This window comes from Procambarus clarkii, chromosome 25 (genome assembly GCF_040958095.1).
Source record: "Procambarus clarkii isolate CNS0578487 chromosome 25, FALCON_Pclarkii_2.0, whole genome shotgun sequence".
NCBI classification, from domain to species: Eukaryota; Metazoa; Arthropoda; class Malacostraca; order Decapoda; family Cambaridae; genus Procambarus; species Procambarus clarkii.
The window spans coordinates 44,790,579-44,811,989 of NC_091174.1; the positions used below are offsets into that span (position 1 = coordinate 44,790,579).

At 38.8% G+C, this 21,411-nt stretch overlaps 1 protein-coding gene across 3 annotated transcripts in view; it reads left to right on the plus strand.

Moving 5' to 3' along the window:
* LOC138368670 (cytochrome P450 9e2-like) overlaps positions 1 to 21,411 on the plus strand; it is a 93,625-nt gene that overhangs the window by 14,560 nt on the left and 57,654 nt on the right. For all 3 annotated transcript variants that reach the window (XM_069331403.1, XM_069331402.1, XM_069331404.1), the window contains exons 2-3: positions 18,681 to 18,861; positions 19,054 to 19,933. In XM_069331403.1, the coding sequence (XP_069187504.1) occupies positions 18,682 to 18,861; positions 19,054 to 19,933 (1,060 nt within the window). In that variant the 5' untranslated portion in view covers position 18,681. The remainder of the gene's footprint in view (positions 1 to 18,680; positions 18,862 to 19,053; positions 19,934 to 21,411) is intronic.

A 21,411-nucleotide genomic window follows, 5' to 3' on the forward strand; every position in this document is an offset into this window, starting at 1 on the left:
GAGCTCAACCCCCGCAAGCACAAATAGGTGAGTACTTGTGGGTGACAGTAGCAGAATCGCACTAGTGAGTTTCAGTATCAGTAGCACCCAAATAGATGACAGTATCAGAAACACACTTGTCAGTGACAGTAGCAGTAACACATTAGTGGGTGGCAGAAGCAGTAACACACTAGTATGTGAGAGAAGCAGTAAACATCAGGAAGAAACAAAGGAGGTGACCAGTGTTAAAAAGACCTCGCCTTAGCAAGTTGTAAAGGGCAGGGGTCTTAAGAAGACCTTGGCAAAACCGACACCTAATAGCCTAAGGGCTTCTAACGCATTTAATGTGTTAGAGGACGAGTGCTGTGGTGAACCTGTAGTTCAACGAGGAGGCAAAGGCAAAGCAACGAGGAACATTGAAGCGCAGGTCCCTCAAAGTGCCCTAAAGGAAAAGCGAATTTTGGTTGTGGGAGATTCCCAGGTGAGGTATTTAGACAGAACGTTTTGTGCCAGAGATAAAAGAAACAGGTTAAGGGTTTGCTATCCGGGAGCTGGTATTGGTGATATTGTTGGAAACATGAAAGATATTATGACGGGAAATGGGAACAAACCCATTATTTGTATTAGTGCAGCGGGTAATGATGTTGGGCGAGTTAGGAGTGAGGAACTAATACAGACATTCAAGAATGCAATAGAATTAGTTAGGAACAAGGGAGGAATCCCGATCATATGTGGCATTCTTCCAAGAAAGGGAGTGGGAAATGAATGGATGTCAAGGGCACTTGGTTTCAATTGCAGGCTGGAGAGATATTGGAAATCTAATGCAATATCTTTCATAGACAACTGGGAATACTTCTATGGAAGAAATGAAATGTATGCTCGGGATGAGGTTCATCTATCGAGGGCTGGGGTTGTTGCTGTTGCGAACTCGTTGGAACCAGTGGTTACAGGTGTTTGTTTGGGTTTAAACTGTTAGCAGATAGTGGAATGGGAATTGATTTGGAGGAAGGAGATAATAAAAGTATGTGTTTGGGGGAGAAAGGAATTGGTAAAATAATCAGGGAAATTAAAGGGCCTCAAAATAACAATTCACTTAAGGTATATTACACTAACAGTAGAAGTCTAAGAAATAAAATAAACGAATTAAATGCTCTTGTCTGCACAGAAAAAATAGATATTATCGCACTTACCGAAACGTGGATGAATGTAGAAAATAGAGAACTATTAGCTGAATATCAAGTAAATAGATTTAAACTATTTCTCACAGATAGATATATTTGTGGGACATTTGGGGCTTGACTCTATATATTTAAATATTAATGTAATAAAATCAATTACGAAGGACCACCTGCTTTTATAGTAAAGAGGGAAACTAAGAAAATATGATCATTAGAAAATTCCTAGATGAACCAGTAACTATGGATAAAATACTAGAGAATATGATCACTGAAATAATTAATGGGCTGTATAATTAAATGAATCAAAGCCTCAAACACCTACATTGGGGGGGTATTACTGGAACTCAGTACGTCCAGGAACTAGTGTGGTTCGTTCACCAGTCCAATGTATAATAATCTAATCCTATGAACATTATAGAATCATTATCGTTATCATCAAAGAGAACATAGATTATGAACATGAATAATAATACTCATAATAAACACATGTTAATCCAATTAATAGAGTTCTGCATGTAAAAGAGTACAGATAATGGAAATCGAGGAATACAAAAAGGAATCTTAGCTTAAAGACGATTTCCAAGAAGTTAGTTACGATTCATCCTCTGATTCTCTTGGACTCGTCATGGAACACTGGGAGTTGATTAACATGGGAAATGACAGCTCGGAGAATTCTTCACACACGCTGTAAATCAAATTGTTTTCAGTAGCAACAGATTATGTTACTAGATATCTATGTTCAAAAAATTTATATTAATAATAAGAGAAAATAATGACCTGTAGTTTTTTATTGTTGCACGGCGTCACGACAAGCTACCCAGCTATAAACCCACCCCCTATATGATGCATCAAATAAGGATAAGGTACTTAGCTAATATGGGCACTGTGTAAGTTAAGGCTTGCCGAAGTTCGCGTCCTAGGTTCCGGTCTAGCCTATCCTAGATAGGCTAGATCATCATGTTTGCTTAAATTGGGTGTAAAGTTATTTGCTCTTAGTTAAGAACTATAATAGGCTTGTAGTTTCCCTTAGTGGAAACATGTATTAAATATTGAAACATTAAATGATTAAGTTATCGGTAATCAGGAACCCTCTAAAGCTCACAATAAACTCAACAACTAGGGTCGCAGTGACATGTAATGGTGTATTACGTAGCTGCTGAATCGTAGGCAAACTCAGAAAAAAGTTCCTAAGAACTGATACCACTATTGTATTGGGCCATTTAAGATCAAGGAGACTATGCCATTACAGTAAGGACACTGTCTAGGGTCGCTGTGACTTGTAACTATTGAGTTACTAGACAATAACATCACGCAGCATCATGATCACCCCAAATTCAAATGAGGAAATTGAATTTAATGTGCACTGCCGTGCAGTAGTCATTCTGACTGATGGTACAACTAATTTGCTAACTAGCTAAAATAATAGAAAAGTAGAGAACTGAAAAGTTTATTCATTAAAATCAAGGAAAATTCTGAGTCGACAGTGAGATTAGTAGCCTAGTCATTCTGACTTATGAGCTAATTGAATGGTAGCTCATAGGCTTGACACTGTAAACTTGTTAATACGAAATCAACCTTTACATGAAATTGAGTTTATTAAATCAGTCTCTATAAGTATAGTCAACTGTAATTAATGGTGAGTACAGATTAGGCTAGTACTCAGTTGACACTAACTAAAGTCCCTAAACCTACCTAAATAAATGGTTTAAATTTCTAACCTACCTAAGTAAGGGACTAAGCTAATTGTGAGCAAAAATGTACTACAAAAAATGTACTATACAAAAATGTATAGCTCCGAATTAACATTGGGAGCTATATTGAGCTCATTAAGCATGTTAATAAGGTGAGTTATAGTAAACCCGTCAACAGTGTTGACAGGGTGAGCTGCAGTGAGCTCGTTAACAGTGTTAACAGGGTGAGTTATATTGAACTCGTCAACAGTGTTGACAGGGTGAGCTGTAGTGAGCTCGTTAACAGTTAACAGGGTGAGTTATATTGAACTCGTCAACAGTGTTGACAGGGTGAGCTACAGTGAGCTCGTTAACAGTGTTAACAGGGTGAGTTATATTGAACTCGTCAACAGTGTTGACAGGGTGAGCTACAGTGAGCTCGTTAACAGTGTTAACAGGGTGAGTTATATTGAACTCGTCAACAGTGTTGACAGGGTGAGCTGTAGTGAGCTCGTTAACAGTTAACAGGGTGAGTTATATTGAACTCGTCAACAGTGTTGACAGGGTGAGCTGCAGTGAGCTCGTTAACAGTTAACAGGGTGAGCTACAGTGAGCTCGAATTAACGAGGTGGAGTATTGCATCATTCAATTATCATGGTGAGCAGTGCTCGTGGCATGGGGAACATTAAAGCGTTCGATTGTCATGGCGAGCAATATTGAGCTCGTATGCGCATGGGGAACAAGAAGCACTCAATTATTACGTTAATTCTAAGGTGAGCTATATTAAGCTCATGAAGCATGTTAATTAACAATGCTGATGTTTAACGATAATGCATTAAACAAAGAGAAAGCTAAGATTGCTGGAAATTAAATTACTGCTACGATTAATCCTATTCAAGATAATTTGTAACATTTTCCCAACCTAAACGTTTCACGGGTTATTAGTTCTCTGTAAATTCACTTACGTATTGGTAAGTTTGCAAGTTTGTTCGGGCTGCGCTCCTACACCTATTAAGCAGAAACGAAAGAAAAACAACTCAAACAAATTGATGCAAGTATTTATCACTAACTCTTAGTGCAGAAAACATGGTATTAAGAAGGTTTTCTTGGCAAACCTTTAAGCGCAAGTATAGTGGACCAGTGGTCCTATGGGTTCCTCGATTTATCATGAACCCTGACAAGTTTAATTTTACCTGTCCTATTGGTTGCAAATTAAGTGCCTCTGCTGCCCTTTGAGTAATGAAAGTTCTCTGGGAACCTTGATCAAATAGTCCACGTGTGGTGATCTTGGCTCCTCTGTTCTTCACTTGAAGTTGGGCAGTAGGCAAGGCAGCATCCACTTGAGATGCTTGTGAGGTTACGCTGTACACATCTCGCACCTTGCAGCACTGTACTGGTGTAGATTCTCTACCTCCTATTCTAGGATTGACATAATTTGTCCTAACTAATTTGCACAGTGCAGCATGATGCTTGCCCCTTCTACACCTATTGCAGGTGTTCAGTGGGGTGTCACAGCTATTAACATTGTGTGATTTGAGACACCTAGTACATTTGTGTAACTGTTTGAGTCGTCTGACTCTTGTGTCTCTATTAGGATAATTAGTACATTTGTACAGAGAATGTTTTTGATTGCAAAACAAGCACATTCCCCATCCTACAGCTCGTTTAGGGGTTACCGGTTTAGGTAAAACAGTACCTGCAGGTTGTGATGGTTTTGCTGCTTGCATTTGCTTGTTATTTATTCTCTTGTGAGTACTTGGTGTACTCTGGGGAACCATTAATAGGTTCTTGGGAGTGCTCTTTGGACTATTAGGTCTCTTAGGAGCACCTGTGGAGTCATTGGGGGTGCTCTTTGGACTATTAGGTCTCTTAGGAGCACCTGTGGGGCTCTTAGGCCTTACTGATGAATCAGTGTTTGACTGATTGTTACTACATTGATTATTAGCACCTTTGTTACCTAGTGACAGTGTCACTTTAGGAGTTTCAGGTAAGGAAACTGATGTAGGTACAGTTTTGGTGCATTCAGATTTAGCATTAAGTGCCTGGTCTGCTGTATGATTGCTCATATTGCGCAAACCTGTAAATATATCCTGCATTGACAGGATATTACCATTCTGGTATACATATAATTTATTAAGTGTGTCACCAGACAATTTTCTCTGGATGATAATTTTAGTCATCCACTCAGTAGTTGGGTGATCCACCTCTTTACTGAAAGAATTCATCAGTGACTCAAGCTGGAAACTAAAGGCTAGTAAAGAGTCAACTGATTGTTCTGGTGAAGATAAATTTAATAATTGGTGCACAAGGTTTATAATAGTCTTCTCATTGTTAGCACTTACTTTAGAAGGCTGTTGGGAGTAATTGTGACCATTACTTGTGTTGCTTAAGGCTTCTTGCTTGGCCTCAGCTTTGATTACAGCTTCGACTGCTGCTGCAGCATTAGCTTTATCATTTTCTGGTTCAGATTCACTGATTATTGCAGCTTCACTTGTTTCATCTGCAGCTTCACTTGTTTCTCTGGGTTCTTGTGATAAGCTAGTTAATTCAGTAGCTTTATGTATTGAACTTATAGAATCCAGGGAACATGGAGAAGAGTGGTCTGAAAATTGGTCAGACTCTGTAAACAAATCATCACAGGAAGCTGTATTAGATGAGAGGTTAGAAAATGAAGGTTGAACTTCAGTTGTGGATCCTCTGTAGTGATCAGTATTGATTAGAGGATTCTCCTCATCTTGAGGTAGCTCAAGTATTTCATCTGAGCTGAGTGCTGGCTCGGGTGTAGGTCTATTAATGATCTGTTCTATCCACTCCGGAATATCTTGTCTCGCAAGCACCTCCTTATATCGGTCTAACCTGGTTTGAACGTTATGTTCATAGTTATCAAGATCAGATTCTGTTAGACTGTAAGTTGTCTGAGACAGTATGACCGACTTGGAGTAAATTCCTGTGGGACTCGATTATAGTCTTTATATGATCATAATTTTGGTTAGCGTTCCTTATGGAACTTGCTAGTCTGTAGACGTCACCTGGGTCAGTTTCTACACAGTGATGACATCTGATAAGCAGTTCTCCTAGGCGAACTTGAAGAGTGCTCAAGAATCTTGCATTCCTTTCTAGAGGATTCATTCTTGCGGTAAATTGAGCCTGATAGGGCTTATGTAGCTATTTGTATAGCTATGGTGTCTGCTCCTTGATGTAGAGCAGGTATAATTATTGACAGCCTGATATTTTCTTGAGGCTGGTTGTAATTTACCTCATTTAGAGGTTAGCTACCTACCTAATAATAAGCAACTAAGATTTGAATGGTACCTTGGTCTCACTACAGGTGTTCCTCAGCTTAGCTCTTCTAAATCAGCCTCGGATGGGTAGTGGACTTACAGTAACACTCAAAGACATACATAGAAATATGCAATAAAATATAATTACACAATAAATGGTTAATCCCACCCTTGATAGGGTCAGCACAAAAATGAATAATATATGTGTCACTAACTAGCTCAAGCCTAGTAGTGAGAATTTCTACTTAAGAAACTACAACTTATTTAGTCTATGCTTGTGCCAAATTCAACACAATCACAGCCTAAATTGCTACCTAATAAAGGTTGGCAAAGATTATATTGTGGTGCAATAATGTGCAAATAATTGTGCTGTGTTTTTGTTTTTTTTGGATTTTATAGTTTATATACACTTGTATAATTATGTATATAAGAAATTAAATGAACACAAGAGAATTAATTGTGTTTGGCAAGTATTCTACTGCCGTAAATATTATCTAACTCCTGAATGTACTCCTAATTGTGGAATAAAATGTTATCAGGGTTAGTAATGATTAACTAGTATGAGATCAGTAATTTATATTAGTATACTGGATCCCTAAATGTTAATGATCCACTGACTTGAGTGAATCAGTAACTATAACATGGATTCAGGCTATAATGGACAGTCTGCTGACAGCCATATATTGAAACACTTGTATAGCCCAAATGGTTAACACATAATTGGTGTTAGTGATTAATATAAGTTATGAGCTGTTGCTCCTGGTGACCTAAAGATTCTAACTTCAGTATGAAGTGTAGGCCTAAGTGTTGTGGGCAATAAACTGTCCCACGAGTGCTACCTTATACATAAGGTATACGTAGCAATGAATTGGTGTGACTTAGGCTAACCTATTTGTTACGTTGTTAGTAGACACAATTAATTAAAAGGGTTAGTCTTGATTACATCACACAAGGATTAGTTATTATTAATTAGTATTTGTAATTATAATTTATGTTCATCCGGTTCGAAGGACCATAATGTGGGACATTTGGGGCTTGACTCTATATATTTAAATATTAATGTAATAAAATCAATTACGAAGGACCACCCGCTTTTATAGTAAAGAGGGAAACTAAGAAAATATGATCATTAGAAAATTCCTAGATGAACCAGTAACTATGGATAAAATACTAGAGAATATGATCACTGAAATAATTAATGGGCTGTATAATTAAATGAATCAAAGCCTCAAACACCTACATTGGGGGGGTATTACTGGAACTCAGTACGTCCAGGAACTAGTGTGGTTTGTTTACCAGTACAATGTATAATAATCTAATCCTATGAACTTTATAGAATCATTATCGTTATCATCAATGAGAACATAGATTATGAACATGAATAATAATAATCATAATAAACACATGTTAATCCAATGAATAGAGTTCTGCATGTAAAAGAGTACAGATAATGGAAATCGAAGAATACAAAAAGGAATCTTAGCTTAAAGACGATTTCCAAGAAGTTAGTTACGACTCATCCTCTGATTCTCCTGGACTCGTCATGGAACACTGGGAGTTGATTAACATGGGAAATGACAGCTCGGAGAATTCTTCACACACGCTGTAAATCAAATTGTTTTCAGTAGCAACAGATTAAGTTACTAGATATCTATGTTAAAAAAATTGATATTAATTAATAAGAGAAAATAATGACCTGTAGTTTTTTATTGTCGCACGGCGTCACGACAAGCTACCCAGCTATAAACCCACCCCCTATATGATGCATCAAATAAGGATAAGGTACTTAGCTAATATGGGCACTGTGTAAGTTAAGGCTTGCCGAAGTTCGCGTTCCTAGGTTCCGGTCAAGCCCATCCTAGATACTGACGCGCTTCACTGGCCGGTCACGTGGTATTACATAGAACCAAATTTAACAGGTTCTGGCCGAATATCAAATTAATCTCTTGACCATTCGACTTGTTATGTAAATGACACTGACACCAGTGAAGTTAAGGTTCTGCAAAGGTTCTTCACACCTCACAGTGGCGACTTTCTTCTAGAGATCTTGATGGCGTCTACCCTGGTGGCTGGGGTAATGGAGTCTCGTCGTGAGCGCGTTGCCTCGTGTACTGGCGTCTCCTCCACCCCGCCCCACGTCCCGCGTTTGTTACCCAAATTATTTATTACGGATATTATCATTTCTCAGCAGTAGTGATTGAAATGCTCGGGTTAGGACGGGTTTATTATTTAGAGGAGTTAAATATTATTATTTGCCTGTTTTATGATAGTAAACGAACAATGGAGATGAATTAAAGTCTCTCCAGGGCATTCACGCGTGATGGTAAATTTACTACTAGATAACAGTTATAACTATAAACGCTCTATTTGGCTTTAGTTGGGGATCAGTTTATCTGTAATTAATTATCACACAGAACACCGTTGTTTATAGAGAATCAAATTCAATTCTCAGACACATTGGACATAAATGTGTTTATTACAATGGAATCTGACGCAATACTGGCGTCGGGTGACGTAAGAATTCTAGCCTTATTGTACAGATGTAATTATTAGTACATGTGAACTCTACGCTTGGTTAATTTTAATCACTACAATGATTAGTAGAATTAGTAATAATTAATGAGAATACAACAGTGTTGTATTTAGTGTTGGAAATTTCCAACAATATTAGATGAGGAGGGGGAGTAGCCATATACGTTAGGGACAATTTGAAATGTAGTCTCAAAGAGGGAATCAAGTCTGAGCCACACACAGAAACTATTTGGATAGAATTAAACGAAAAAGCAAATAATATTATAATAGGAGGTATATATAGGCCACCAAATTTAGACAGAATGGAAGCAAAGCATCTATGGGATGAAATATCTAGAGCATCTAGATCTAACAGTATTTATGTCATGGGTGACTTTAATTTTAGTGGAATAAACTGGTTGAACAAAACAGGGAATAATGAAGCAGAAGATTTTCTAGAATTAATTGACGATTGCTTTCTTACGCAACACATTAAGGAACCAACGCGGGAAAATAATATTTTAGATTTAGTGTTAACTAACAGGGAAACACAAATTAAGGACATCGGAATAGGGAATGAGCTAGGGAACAGTGATCATAAAGAAATCAGATTTAGCATTGAATGGAATAGATCTGTAGGAGAAAATTCTGTTAAAGTACCTGATTTTCGAAAAGCTAATTTCAGTAACCTAAGAAATTTATTGGGTCAAATTGATTGGAAAGTCTTGGGTATGGGGTGTGGGCCGGTCTTAGAGCTAGACGTGAACCCAGCGATAGGTGACGTAAAAGGGGTTTTCGATGTGGACTCAAAATATAACCTATTTAAAAATATTCTAAGCGAAGCCCAGGAATGTAGTATACCATATAAATTGAATAGATCGAATACTAATGATCCAAAGTGGATAACAAAGGATCTGAAGAACCTTATTGGTAAAAAGAAAGCGTGGTACAAAAGGATTAAGAATGGGGAAGTCAGTTTAGAACAGGAATTCGTTCAACTGGTTAGAAATACTAAAAAAGAGATAAGGAAAGCAAAAAGAAACTATGAAGTTCGCATAGCAGAGCAAGCAAAGACAAATCCTAAAGGGTTTTTCCAGTTATACCGAACAAAGATTAGGGAGAGGATAGGTCCATTAAAAACTGAGACAGGTCAAATAACAGATAATGATGAAGAGATGAGTAGTATTTTTAATAAATAATTTATATCTGTATTTACTAAAGAAGAACTTAACAATATGCCTTTAGCCGAACAAGTATATGTTGGTGGGGACGAGGACAGGTTGACTAGTTTAGCAGTTACCAGGGAGGATGTAATTAAACAAATAGTTAAACTCAAACCAAACAAATCCCCAGGGCCGGATGAAGTGTTTGCCAGGGTGCTTAAAGAATGCAAAGAGGAACTTTGCGACCCACTGTCTATCATATTTAATAAATCAATAGAGTTAGGCAGAGTGCCAGACTTATGGAAAGTTGCTAATGTGATACCAATTTTGAAGAAAGGAGATAGATCACTTGCGTCAAACTATCGACCAATTAGCCTAACGTCTATTGTGGGAAAGTTACTTGAATCGATAATTGCAAATAAAATTCGTCTTCATCTTGAAAAACACAAATTAATAAATGAGTCGCAACATGGTTTTACAAATGGCCGTTCATGTTTAACAAATTTGCTATCTTTTTATTCCAGCATAGTTGAGGCAGTTGATAGTGATAAGGATTGTGATGTCGTGTACCTTGACTTTTAGCAAAGCTTTTGATACGGTGCCACATGAAAGACTGATTAAAAAAATAGAGGCTCATGGTATTGGAGGTGCTATATTAAGTTGGATTAGGGCATGGCTATTCCAAAGGAAACAGAGAGTTAGTATAAATGGGGTTAAGTCAGGGTGGGAAAATGTTGTAAGTGGAGTGCCTCAGGGCTCTGTCCTGGGACCTCTGTTGTTTATAATATATATCAATGATTTAGATTCAGGTTTGAGTAGCAACATTTCCAAATTTGCCGATGATACAAAAATCGGTAGGGAAATTAACACGGAAGAAGACTCACTATCACTTCAAGTTGATCTAAATAGAGTTTTGAAATGGTAAAAGGATTGGCAGATGCAGTTTAATGCTGATAAATGTAAAGTTTTGAGGCTAGATAATGATGATATAGTTACAAGATACGAGCTAGATGGTGTTGAGATTGCGAAGTCGAACTGCGAAAGGGATCTGGGAGTTATGATTAGTAAGAATTTAAAACAAAAGGATCAATGCATGAATGTTCGTAATAAGGCAAATAGGACACTGGGGTTTATTAATCAAAGCGTTAGTAACAAGACACCTGGTGTGGTTCTTCAGCTAATTCTTGCTCTGGTTAGGCCCCATTTAGATTATGCAGTTCAGTTTTGTGGTCGCCGTACTATAGAATAGATATAAATTCACTTGAACGTGTCCAGCGTAGGAATGACTAAGTTAATTCCCCAAATTAGAAATCTTTCATATGAAGAAAGATTAACAAAGCTTAAATTGCATTCACTGGAAAGGCGAAGAATTAGGGGTGACATGATAGAGGTTTACAAGTGGATGAATGGACATAACAAAGGAGATATTAATAGGGTATTAAAAGTATCACGACAAGACAGAACACGAAACAATGGGTATAAATTGGATAAGTTTAGATTTAGGAAAGACTTGGGTAAATACTGGTTCGGTAACAGGGTTGTTGATTTGTGGAACCAATTACCGCGTAACGTGGTGGAGGTGGGATCCCTCGATTGTTTCAACCGCGGGTTGGACAAGTATATGAGTGGGATTGGGTGGTTATAGATAGGAGCTGCCTCGTATGGGCCGGTGGGCCTTCTGCGGTTGCCTTTGTTATTGTGTTCTTGTGTTCATACTAGTAGGTGACAGTAGCAGTAACACACTAGTGGGTAACAGTAGCAGTAACACACTAGTGGGTAACAGTAGCAGTAACACACTAGTGGGTAACAGTAGCAGTAACACACTAGTGGGTAACAGTAACACACTAGATGGTGAGAGTAGCATTAACATACAAGTGAGTGCCAGTAGCAGCAACACACTAGCATGTGACAGTAACAGTAACATATTAGTAGGTGAAAGTAGCAGTAACACACTTATGGGTAACATAAAAACACTAGCGGGTGAGAGTAGGAGTAACATATAAGTGAGTGACAAAAGCAATAACACACTAAAAGGTGACATTAGCATTGACTCACTAGCAGGTGACATTAGCATTGACTCACTAGCAGGTGACAGTAGCAGTAACATACTACTGTGTGACAGTAGAAGTAACACACTAGCATGTGACAGTAGCAGTAACACACTAGCATGTGACAGTAGCAGTAACACACTAGCATGTGACAGTAGCAGTAACGCACTAGCATGTGACAGTAGCAGTAACGCACTAGCATGTGACAGTAGCAGTAACGCACTAGCAGTCGACAGTATCCGTAATACACTAGCGGGTGACCGTAGCAACAACATACAATTAGGTGACATTAACAGTAACACACTAGTGGGTGACAATAGCAGTAACAAACTAGCGGGTGACAGTAGCAGTAACACTACTGCTTGTGACAGTTGCAGGAACACTGTCATTTTACAGTATTAGTAACTTACTGTTGGGTCATAGTTGCAGTAAGACACCAGCTGGTATCAGTAACACACTAGCGTGTGACAGTAGCATTAACACGCTAGCGGGTGACAGTTGCAGTGACACACTAGTTGTTGAGAGTAACAGTAATATACTAGCAGGAGGCAGTAACAGTAACACACTAGCATATGATAGGAGCAGTAACACACTAACGGGTAACAGTTGTATTAATACACTTGTGGTTGATAGCAGCAGTTACACAATAGTGGAGGACAGTATCAGTAACAAACCAGTGGGTGAGAGTAGCAGTAACACACTAGTGGGTGAGAGTAGCAGTAATACACTAGTGGGTGACTGTAGCAGTAACACACTAGTGGGTGAAAGTAGCAGTAGCACATTAGTGGGTGACAGTAGCGGTAACTCACTAGTGAGTGACAGTAGCAATAACACACTTCTGGTTGATAGTAGCAGTATCAAAATTGTGGGTGACAGTAGTTATTGGGGACCTGTGTCATTTCACAAATTCAGTTAGAGATAAACAGAATATACTAAAGGGGCACACAAAGTAATATTATGAAGAATCTCATAGATTCGACCAACAAGGTGCTTTGAGTTTCGAAAAGTGTGAGTTCATAACAAAGGAGTTGAAGTCCAGCATGAAAGATCAATGTTTGAAGTTCAATAAAGGTATTAAAATTAAGGAAAGTACTAGGACAATTAATACCGGAGCTAATGTCTTGAGAGTGTTAACCCAGTTCATTCGCCACTAACACTGGATATGTAACAATGAAACTACAATGAAGGACTGCCGCAATATCTGGAAAAAATTACCTATAAACTTATGGTTTTCACATAGGCATGAGAAAGTTGGGTGTCAACAGTCATGGATAAAGATGTAGGACTTCTAACTCTCCCGTTCAGGTTTGTGGATGCCCACATGGACCAACATACTCGCCTTTCATAACAGAATTCGTGGTTTGGGCGTTTCCTGCATTATTGACATCAGTGCGTTTCCAAAGCTGCACGCTTGCATTATAAAGCCCGAGTACAATCCGAATTCCATCACGGAACACACTTCCACATGCCACTGGAGGCATAGGGAGGGACAGACTGGAAGAAAGCGTTGAATAAGTTGTCTTGAAAGAGATGGAAGAAGAAGATCAGATTTGCAGGAAAGAACAGCATGCCCTGTGAAAAGATTTCAGTGCATTTAATCAAACCACCACTGCTGGAAAGAGAAAGGAGGGATACGAAGATTGGGAAATTGTCATTGATATAGAGGTCCTCAATATCTCACCACGTCTGATCAATAAAAATGGAAGTGAAGTAGAGCAGAGAAAACAATCAGTAAGATGGAACCTAAAGAACAATAATAACACTAACAGTATCAATAAAACAAAAATACAAAAGTTAGAACACAGAGCGATCCTTGGGGGATTAAAACAAATAAATAAACAATGTCAGTCATAAATAAAGTACGTCACAATTTAAATTACTCAATTCAGAAAAGGAACAATCCAATTGCACAGTACAAGAGCATAACAGGTAAATTACATATAAATCATAAACAAGCAACAAAATTCAAATGAATATGGAAATGAAGACAACAGAGGACATCTACGCATGAAATGATTCCTACGGCACACTCCTAAAAACAACTCCGATTCCTTAAGAAACCTTCCTCCGAAATGTGGCCTCGAATTCTTCTGAAGCGTTACCTTTAACGACCCAGGGCCGACAGTACTAGTTTCCCCATCCACCAGTGATGCGTGGATATGCATAACATTAGGGAAGACTCTCACCATCATACTCCCGAGCAATTGCAACCGGGGCATCACCAGACTCCTCCCCTACAACCACCTCAGTGGGAGGATGACATGACACAGCTAAGACCACAGCTCCATCTTCGCCACCCCCATCCACAGATGGAGCCGATTCAACACCAGGTTAATTTGTAGCCACCTCGTCGGTTGCGTCCTATATGACATCATCAGAACTCTCAGCGTCATACTTCACCCTCTGACGCTTTTTCACTCCCTGAGGCCTAGTTATCTGGGCGGGTTTGTTCTGGAACCGACACACACCCTCGCGTGCACGACTCTGACCCTAGCTTCCCCACGAAGGCTTGCGAAGGGCAACCACCTACCGTCCCACCCACCAGAGGCCGGAAATCTACATCCACCACCACTTGCTGCATTGTCACACACACAGTCGCCCTCGCATCTTGCACCGAGTACCACACCTACCGCAGCTGTTGCCATTCAGTCAGTCCCTGAATTGAAGCCAGCACCAATGTGAACTGCGACACCTCACCCGCAATGGAGGGAAGTCCGCGTCATGCAAGATATTCAGGCCAGGTCAACAGTCAGCCAGGTCAACGTCCGGCGGCCAAATACCAGGACACCTACATTTATAACACGTTCTGGGCTGCCCTGTTTGGAAGAAATGCACTATATACCCCACAAGCATCACAGAGGGACGTCCTGTTTAATGAGCATTTTGACGTTCTGGGTGCCACTTAGTAGACCCATCGTCCTACCAAACGAATACTGGTTCTGACAAATACTTTACACTTTACTAAACCAATCCAAGACATGAAGGATGAGAACATACGACATTTCTAAAGGAGTATTCTTCACTTCTACATGCGAAACAGTCTTACTCATGTCAACCACACAGACTGTGTCACAGCCATTCTTCAGTTGTGTTACCTTTCCCTCCTAACACACCATGAACTCCCGGAAGATCATAACACATGCAAACTTCATCACAGCACGGTCCTCTTGAAGTACTTGAAAACCAACAAGATTCTCACTATTTACTCCCAAACCTCGAAGACTGTAGCACTCAAGGTAGCAATATCCACCTTGCACAAAAATCTCAAACCAGCCAACTCAGATCATAGCAGCGGGTCTATGTATGTGGGCGAGAACTACCCCATACTGACCGCAAAGCTATACTAGCAGTGGAGACAAACAACAGGCAGGAGGAATCAGGAGTCCACCAATTGTTGCTGTTAGCACATTCACACACCTAAGGAAAAACAATAATATTAATCTGAAAACAATATAAATCAGTCAAATTTTTACTGTAGTATAGTATAAAAAAGACATGATGGAGACCAGTATCATAAGCAAAAGCGAAATTAACAACTTCCATAACATCCCCAACATGCGCCACCAATTTCTCTTCTAGTTTTATTTATTACCATCCATTGAGCACGAATATTAAATTTACAATTTATATACGATCTCTGTCATACAATAATATTAAAAGAAAACGCTTATGTGTTAATTTAATAAAACATTCCCGTGCTCAAAGAAACCCCTAAAAAAGTACAGTGCTAAAATACATAAATAATTTAACTATTCGGGTTAATTACACAAATTTAACACCATCCACCTGTTTTTCATATACAGAGTAAACATAATACAGCATTAGTAGAACAATTGACTAGTACAATAATAAACAATAACAAATTACAAAATTATGTGATATACAATAATCAGAGGAGACACAATATCTCTTGAACAGTAATGAGATTAGCACAAGTGAGGACACAAAGACAATAGTTACAAACATAAAGAACATGTCGTACACTTAACTACACACAAAACTTCTAACAATTACACATTTTATTGAGTGACACAATTTAAAGGTCAATAGTCAACACACGGCAACTACGATGTCTCAGATTAATAACGGAGAGCACTTCACACTCCCAAGCAGTGAACAACATTAAACTGGAAACATTATTAAACACATAATCATTATTATATTATAGTCGTATTGCCATAGCACTTTCTCCTGATATTTACCTAATATAGTACCGAAACTCATCACTAAAACCAGTATTGTAACCAGTGGCAAATAAAACCAACAAAGCAAATAGGAACACACACACTCACCACCACTCGGTAAACTACACCGAATGCCAGTACTCAGTTCCCTTGGAAAAAAAACACTCCTAATCCACCACAAAATATAATAGACTCCCTTCCAAGAACCCTAACAGCCTCCGCAGTGGTATTTCTCTTAAGTCGACCTCTTAAGTCATTATGCAATACAAAAATGTGACAAAATTACAATTAACGTATTCCGTGTTTTACAGTCAAAACCAAGGAAGGAAAACAATAAAATTTCAAATATTCAGTCGAATATCAACACCAGAAACGTCAACTCTACGTCTCCTTAACCAATCGACAAACATCACAGAATGATGAAAAAATCCAATACATGCATCTGTGATTTCACTTCTCCATAATGTTTCCATGCATCCAAATCTTCAGTCCACAAAAATGAAGGCAAGAATTCGTCGGGAGAGACTGAGGTAAATATCGAAACATAAATTTACACAAAGTAGACTGCAAATACCGAATATAAAGGCCTGGCCACACTGTACTCCAATCAAACACAGTGAGCAGCTCATCCACCCTGTGTACCACTCGACCCTTCAACACCCTACAAACAACTCTACTCGACATCGTATCAAAACCAGCAACACTACACGTTTTGCGATGGATAGCAATTAAACTTCACAGAATCAATATCACAGAACCATGTCGCCGGCCAAGAGCGACGTGTAGCCTAACACTAAATTCGATCAAACAGGTCTTCTCTTGACTTCACTATAGTACCAGTTGCATCCTCAATACCTTGCAATATCTCCTTAACACACACACCCATACACGGGTACACCAACTCTTCAAGAAATCGCAGAGAGCTCTATTAATTTGATAAAACAATTTCTGGAAAACATGAACTCATCAAAAGGAGAACACTCTCTTGAACTTTTGCATTGGCAAAACCCGACCTAAAAGCTTTCCTTTACTCTATTTGCCCAAGCGCTACTTCTAGTCTCGGTACAATAAACGAATCCGATTCACAAAAAAACAAATATCCTCCCTATCATAGTCACTGGAGATCCAATATCACACATCTTGTATGTATGTACTTTTACCAGAATAAACGTTTGATTTGAATTCATTTGAATTGATTTTACTTAATTTCCAAGTCCTATGTAATTCTCCTTATTCATATAATCATGGTATTTCCCCCACACACAGAGACAAATATTACTTTTCCAATTACTAAGCAATTTGCACACATGATTGAATAGTAATATTATAACAAAATAATAAAGGAAACTGCAGAAGAAATTTAGGTCCATACAAACCATCTCTTTATTATACTTGACCAAACTCATTCATATATGAACAAATCCACTATTATAATTTCTGTGTGTAATGAAGTAAGGGCGAAGAGGTAGAACGGCCTATTGACATAGCTCGAGTGCATGGGGGAATTGTGTAAAATCCTGGTTTGTGTCTCGGAAAGGCTGCAGGATCCAAGTAAATTCAGTAGAATTTCTGGTTGCAATTCTTATACCATGTCAATGCTCAGTCGATTAAGGCAGCGTCTGGGATGCTCTCGGACGTAGGTTCGAATCCTCGTCACGGCCCTTGAGGATTTGTTCATTTGATACATCACGCTATTGAGATTTCTGTGTGTCATTCATATATGTCCGCCCTTTCCGTGAAGTAATCTGCAGTTCCAGTTTGTGTTTTACCCAGTAATTTATTCAACAAATAAATGCTCTTTTTCCAAAGCAAATTTTTACCCATATCAATTTTTAATTTAAGCTAATATAGTTTGTATCCATTTTTGGTGTTCTAATTTCTTGTTTGTATCTGTAGAATCTTATTAATATTCCCCATTTTATTCCCTTTCACCCATTTGCATACTTCTATCATATTACCCCTTTCACTCTACCTTTCATTATGATATAATGGCTTCCTTAATCTCTCTTTATAGGAGATTCCTAATTCATGTTACTAACTTGGTCATCTTTCTTTGTTGACGTTCAGAAGTACTTACGTTCATTCTATAGTATAGCCATCAAGGCTGATCAGCATAATTTAAACGAAGCCTAACATTGGTTAGATAATTCAGAAGGATAAAATTACGTCTTTTCAAATTCCGATCTCTCAGTTTGAACTTTGTTCAGGTGATATGAGGAAAGTTCTATTTTCAAACGCATGGATATAACCATATTTCAACATAAGTCTACAACTGTCAATCGTTCGTCCAGTTATAATGCCAATCTATATTGCCTTCAAGCAATTTTGTATCTTCTGAAAATATGTTTGGTCTCTCTAATTTTCATAATCGTACATTAAAGTTTTCTGCAGGGTTCGCTCGGATCTCATGTCTAGGTGAAATTTTAAATGCTCACATGATAACAATCATTTAGTCGCCTTTATCAGTTTATCAAGCTTTATTTAGTGTAAGTAAGACCTTATACATAGCATCAGATGCCATGAACTAATTGTAACCTGTAGTGTTGTCTAACACATTTACCAGTGACAAGTGACCCCACAAATTTGAGTGACCAACAAGAAAATTTTTCATGATATTGATATGCACAACACGTTGTTCCTCACATAAAAAAATCTTTTTTTTTCAGGATGATTGTAGAGGTGTGGTTGTTTGTGGCGAGTGTGGTGTTGGCTGGGTGGGCGTACTCCAGGTGGTGCCACAACTACTGGTCGTCCCGAGGAATCCCCACGCCTCCCTATCTTCCCTTCCTCGGCCACATGCACAGGCAGTTATCTTGGTCAGTGCCTCGATGGATATTTTTCGACGAGGTTGGTTCCCAATGTTATCCCTGTTATTAGATATTGTCAATTATTTTATGCTAGATCTAGTTGTGTTTTGTTTACATTTTACTGATATTGAATTGATAATCTACTATGTATATAGCAAGAAGAAAAACTTTGGAGGTGGTCCTAGCAAGGTTAAACAATTCTCACCTTATAACATGAAGTGTATGTTTACAGGTTTACTACAGGTATCGCAGTGCTAGAGTCTGCGGATTATACGAGTTTTTTCGTCCAGTTCTGATGGTTACAGATCCTGACCTTCTCAGAAACATCTTCGTTAAGGACTTTGATCACTTCGTTAACCGAAGGCCTTTTCTGTCGGAAAAAGGAAGTATTGTGAACGATATGCTTGGTAACCAAGCTGGAGATGATTGGAAGTCCCTGCGGTCAGTTATGTCTCCTGCATTCACGTCAGGCAAGATGCGGGGGATGTTCCCCATCATCTGTGACAAGGCTGATGCTCTCGTCTCGGTGTCTCTTAAAGAAGCTGTTAAGAAACCCAATGTTGATATGAAACATAATTTTGGACGCTACACAATGGACGTTATAGCTGCCTGTGCTTTTGGTATTGAATGTAATTCTCTCGTGAATGAGGATGCAGAGTTTGCTAGAGTTGCAGACCAATTCTTTTCATTTTCATTTATAAGGGCTTTGAAATTTACCCTTTTGAACCTTTCTCCAAAGTTCTATAGAACTCTGGGATTAAAGATAGACCCTCCCTCCGTGAAATTCTTCACAGGTGTGGCAGAGGAAACTATTAAAGGCAGGAAGGCTGGCCAGAGACGAGGGGACTTCCTTGATCTCCTTCTAGACGAAAGAGCTGGACAAGATCATTCCACACCTACTACCCACAAATCATCCACCGACATCAACCAGTCAACCACCAGATCCCAAAAATTAACCCCAGCCAGCAATCGGACCACAATCCATGAGTCAGCACCCATCAATGATCACTCGTCAACTACATATTATTTGAATACGACAGATAATGATTCAAGTGTTACCAACGGCTCGACAACAGCCAAGAACCACTCCACCGCAGCTTCATCTAAGAAAGGTCAGTGCAATTGCATTATTGACTCTTACTGCACGAACTCCCACAGGTATCTGATAATGACAAATAATTTGTTTTTAGGAACATCAAAAAAAGTTTTAATTAAAGAAACTGCAGAAGGACTTTTGACCCATAAGAAGCGCTATCTATTCATCTCAACCCATTCTCATTCATATATAAACCTAATCTAGACATTAAATGATTCCACTTCTACTTTGTTATCCGGTATATTGTTCTACAAACCACAAACCCTGTTTCTAAAACAGTGTTTTCCTAGGTTACTCTTTGATAATAACTTATCCAGGAGCCGGTCGGCCGAGCGGACAGCACGCTGGACTTGTGATCCTGTGGTCCCGGGTTCGATCCAGGGCGCCGGCGAGAAACAATGGGCAGAGTTTCTTTCACCCTATGCCCCTGTTACCTAGCAGTAAATAGGTACCTAGGTGTTAGTCAGCTGTCACGGGCTGCTTCCTGGGGGTGGAGGCCTGGTAGAGGAATGGGCCGCGGGGACACTAAAGCCCCGAAATCATCTCAAGATAACCGGATCCAATTTACAACCATTATTTCGTGTTGGTATGCTTTTTACCTTAATAATCTCCCCTTTATTATGCCCTTTCATTAATTTCATGACACAATAACAAAATAATTAAGAAAACTGCAGAAGGCATTTTATCCCTATGTAGCATCTCTTATGTATATCCACCCAAACGCGTTCATACACATGAATGTTTAACCTATGCTTAAAACAATGAAGTGATCCCACATCTGTTATGTTACTTGGTTATTTGTTAAATTAATCAGCTAACCTATTTCCACACCAGTACTTTCCCAGGTCTTTCTTTAATCTAAACTTATTGAATTTATGTTCAATGTTTCGTGTTCAATATTGCGCTGATATATTTACAACCATATAAATATCTCTTTTGTTATACTCATTTATCCGTTTGTATACTTGTATCATGTCACCACTAACTCTACACTTTTGTAGAGAATGAATATAAAAATTACTTCATTAATCTTCAAGTGAAAGATTTCACATTTTTATCTCCTTTGTTTCTGAAGTCGTTCAAGTGAATCAGTATTCGTTCTTTAGTATTCTGACAAATATTTAGCTGCATATTATAGATAGTCTTACAAGAGCATGATATAGCTGAAGAATATCATAATACACAGGGAGTAATCACACTAACGTGACTGTGCCAAATAGAAAATCCGTAGGAGCAGTGATGAGGGTTTGAACTGATGCGGTGGGTATTCCCACGCACACGCATCTAGCGACTAGACCATGAGATGGTTAAGGATTACAACCTGGAGTTCTATTGAACACAAGGATTTCCTGAGGCTTCTACTGAAGCTTGAAAGGATTTTCACACAATCCCCTCCCCCCATACACTCTTGCTCTGTCATCTAGTACTTGTTCTACCTCTGACGCTCCTCTTTCAATACACAGCGAGTATTGAAAGTCACACTAACACGACTAT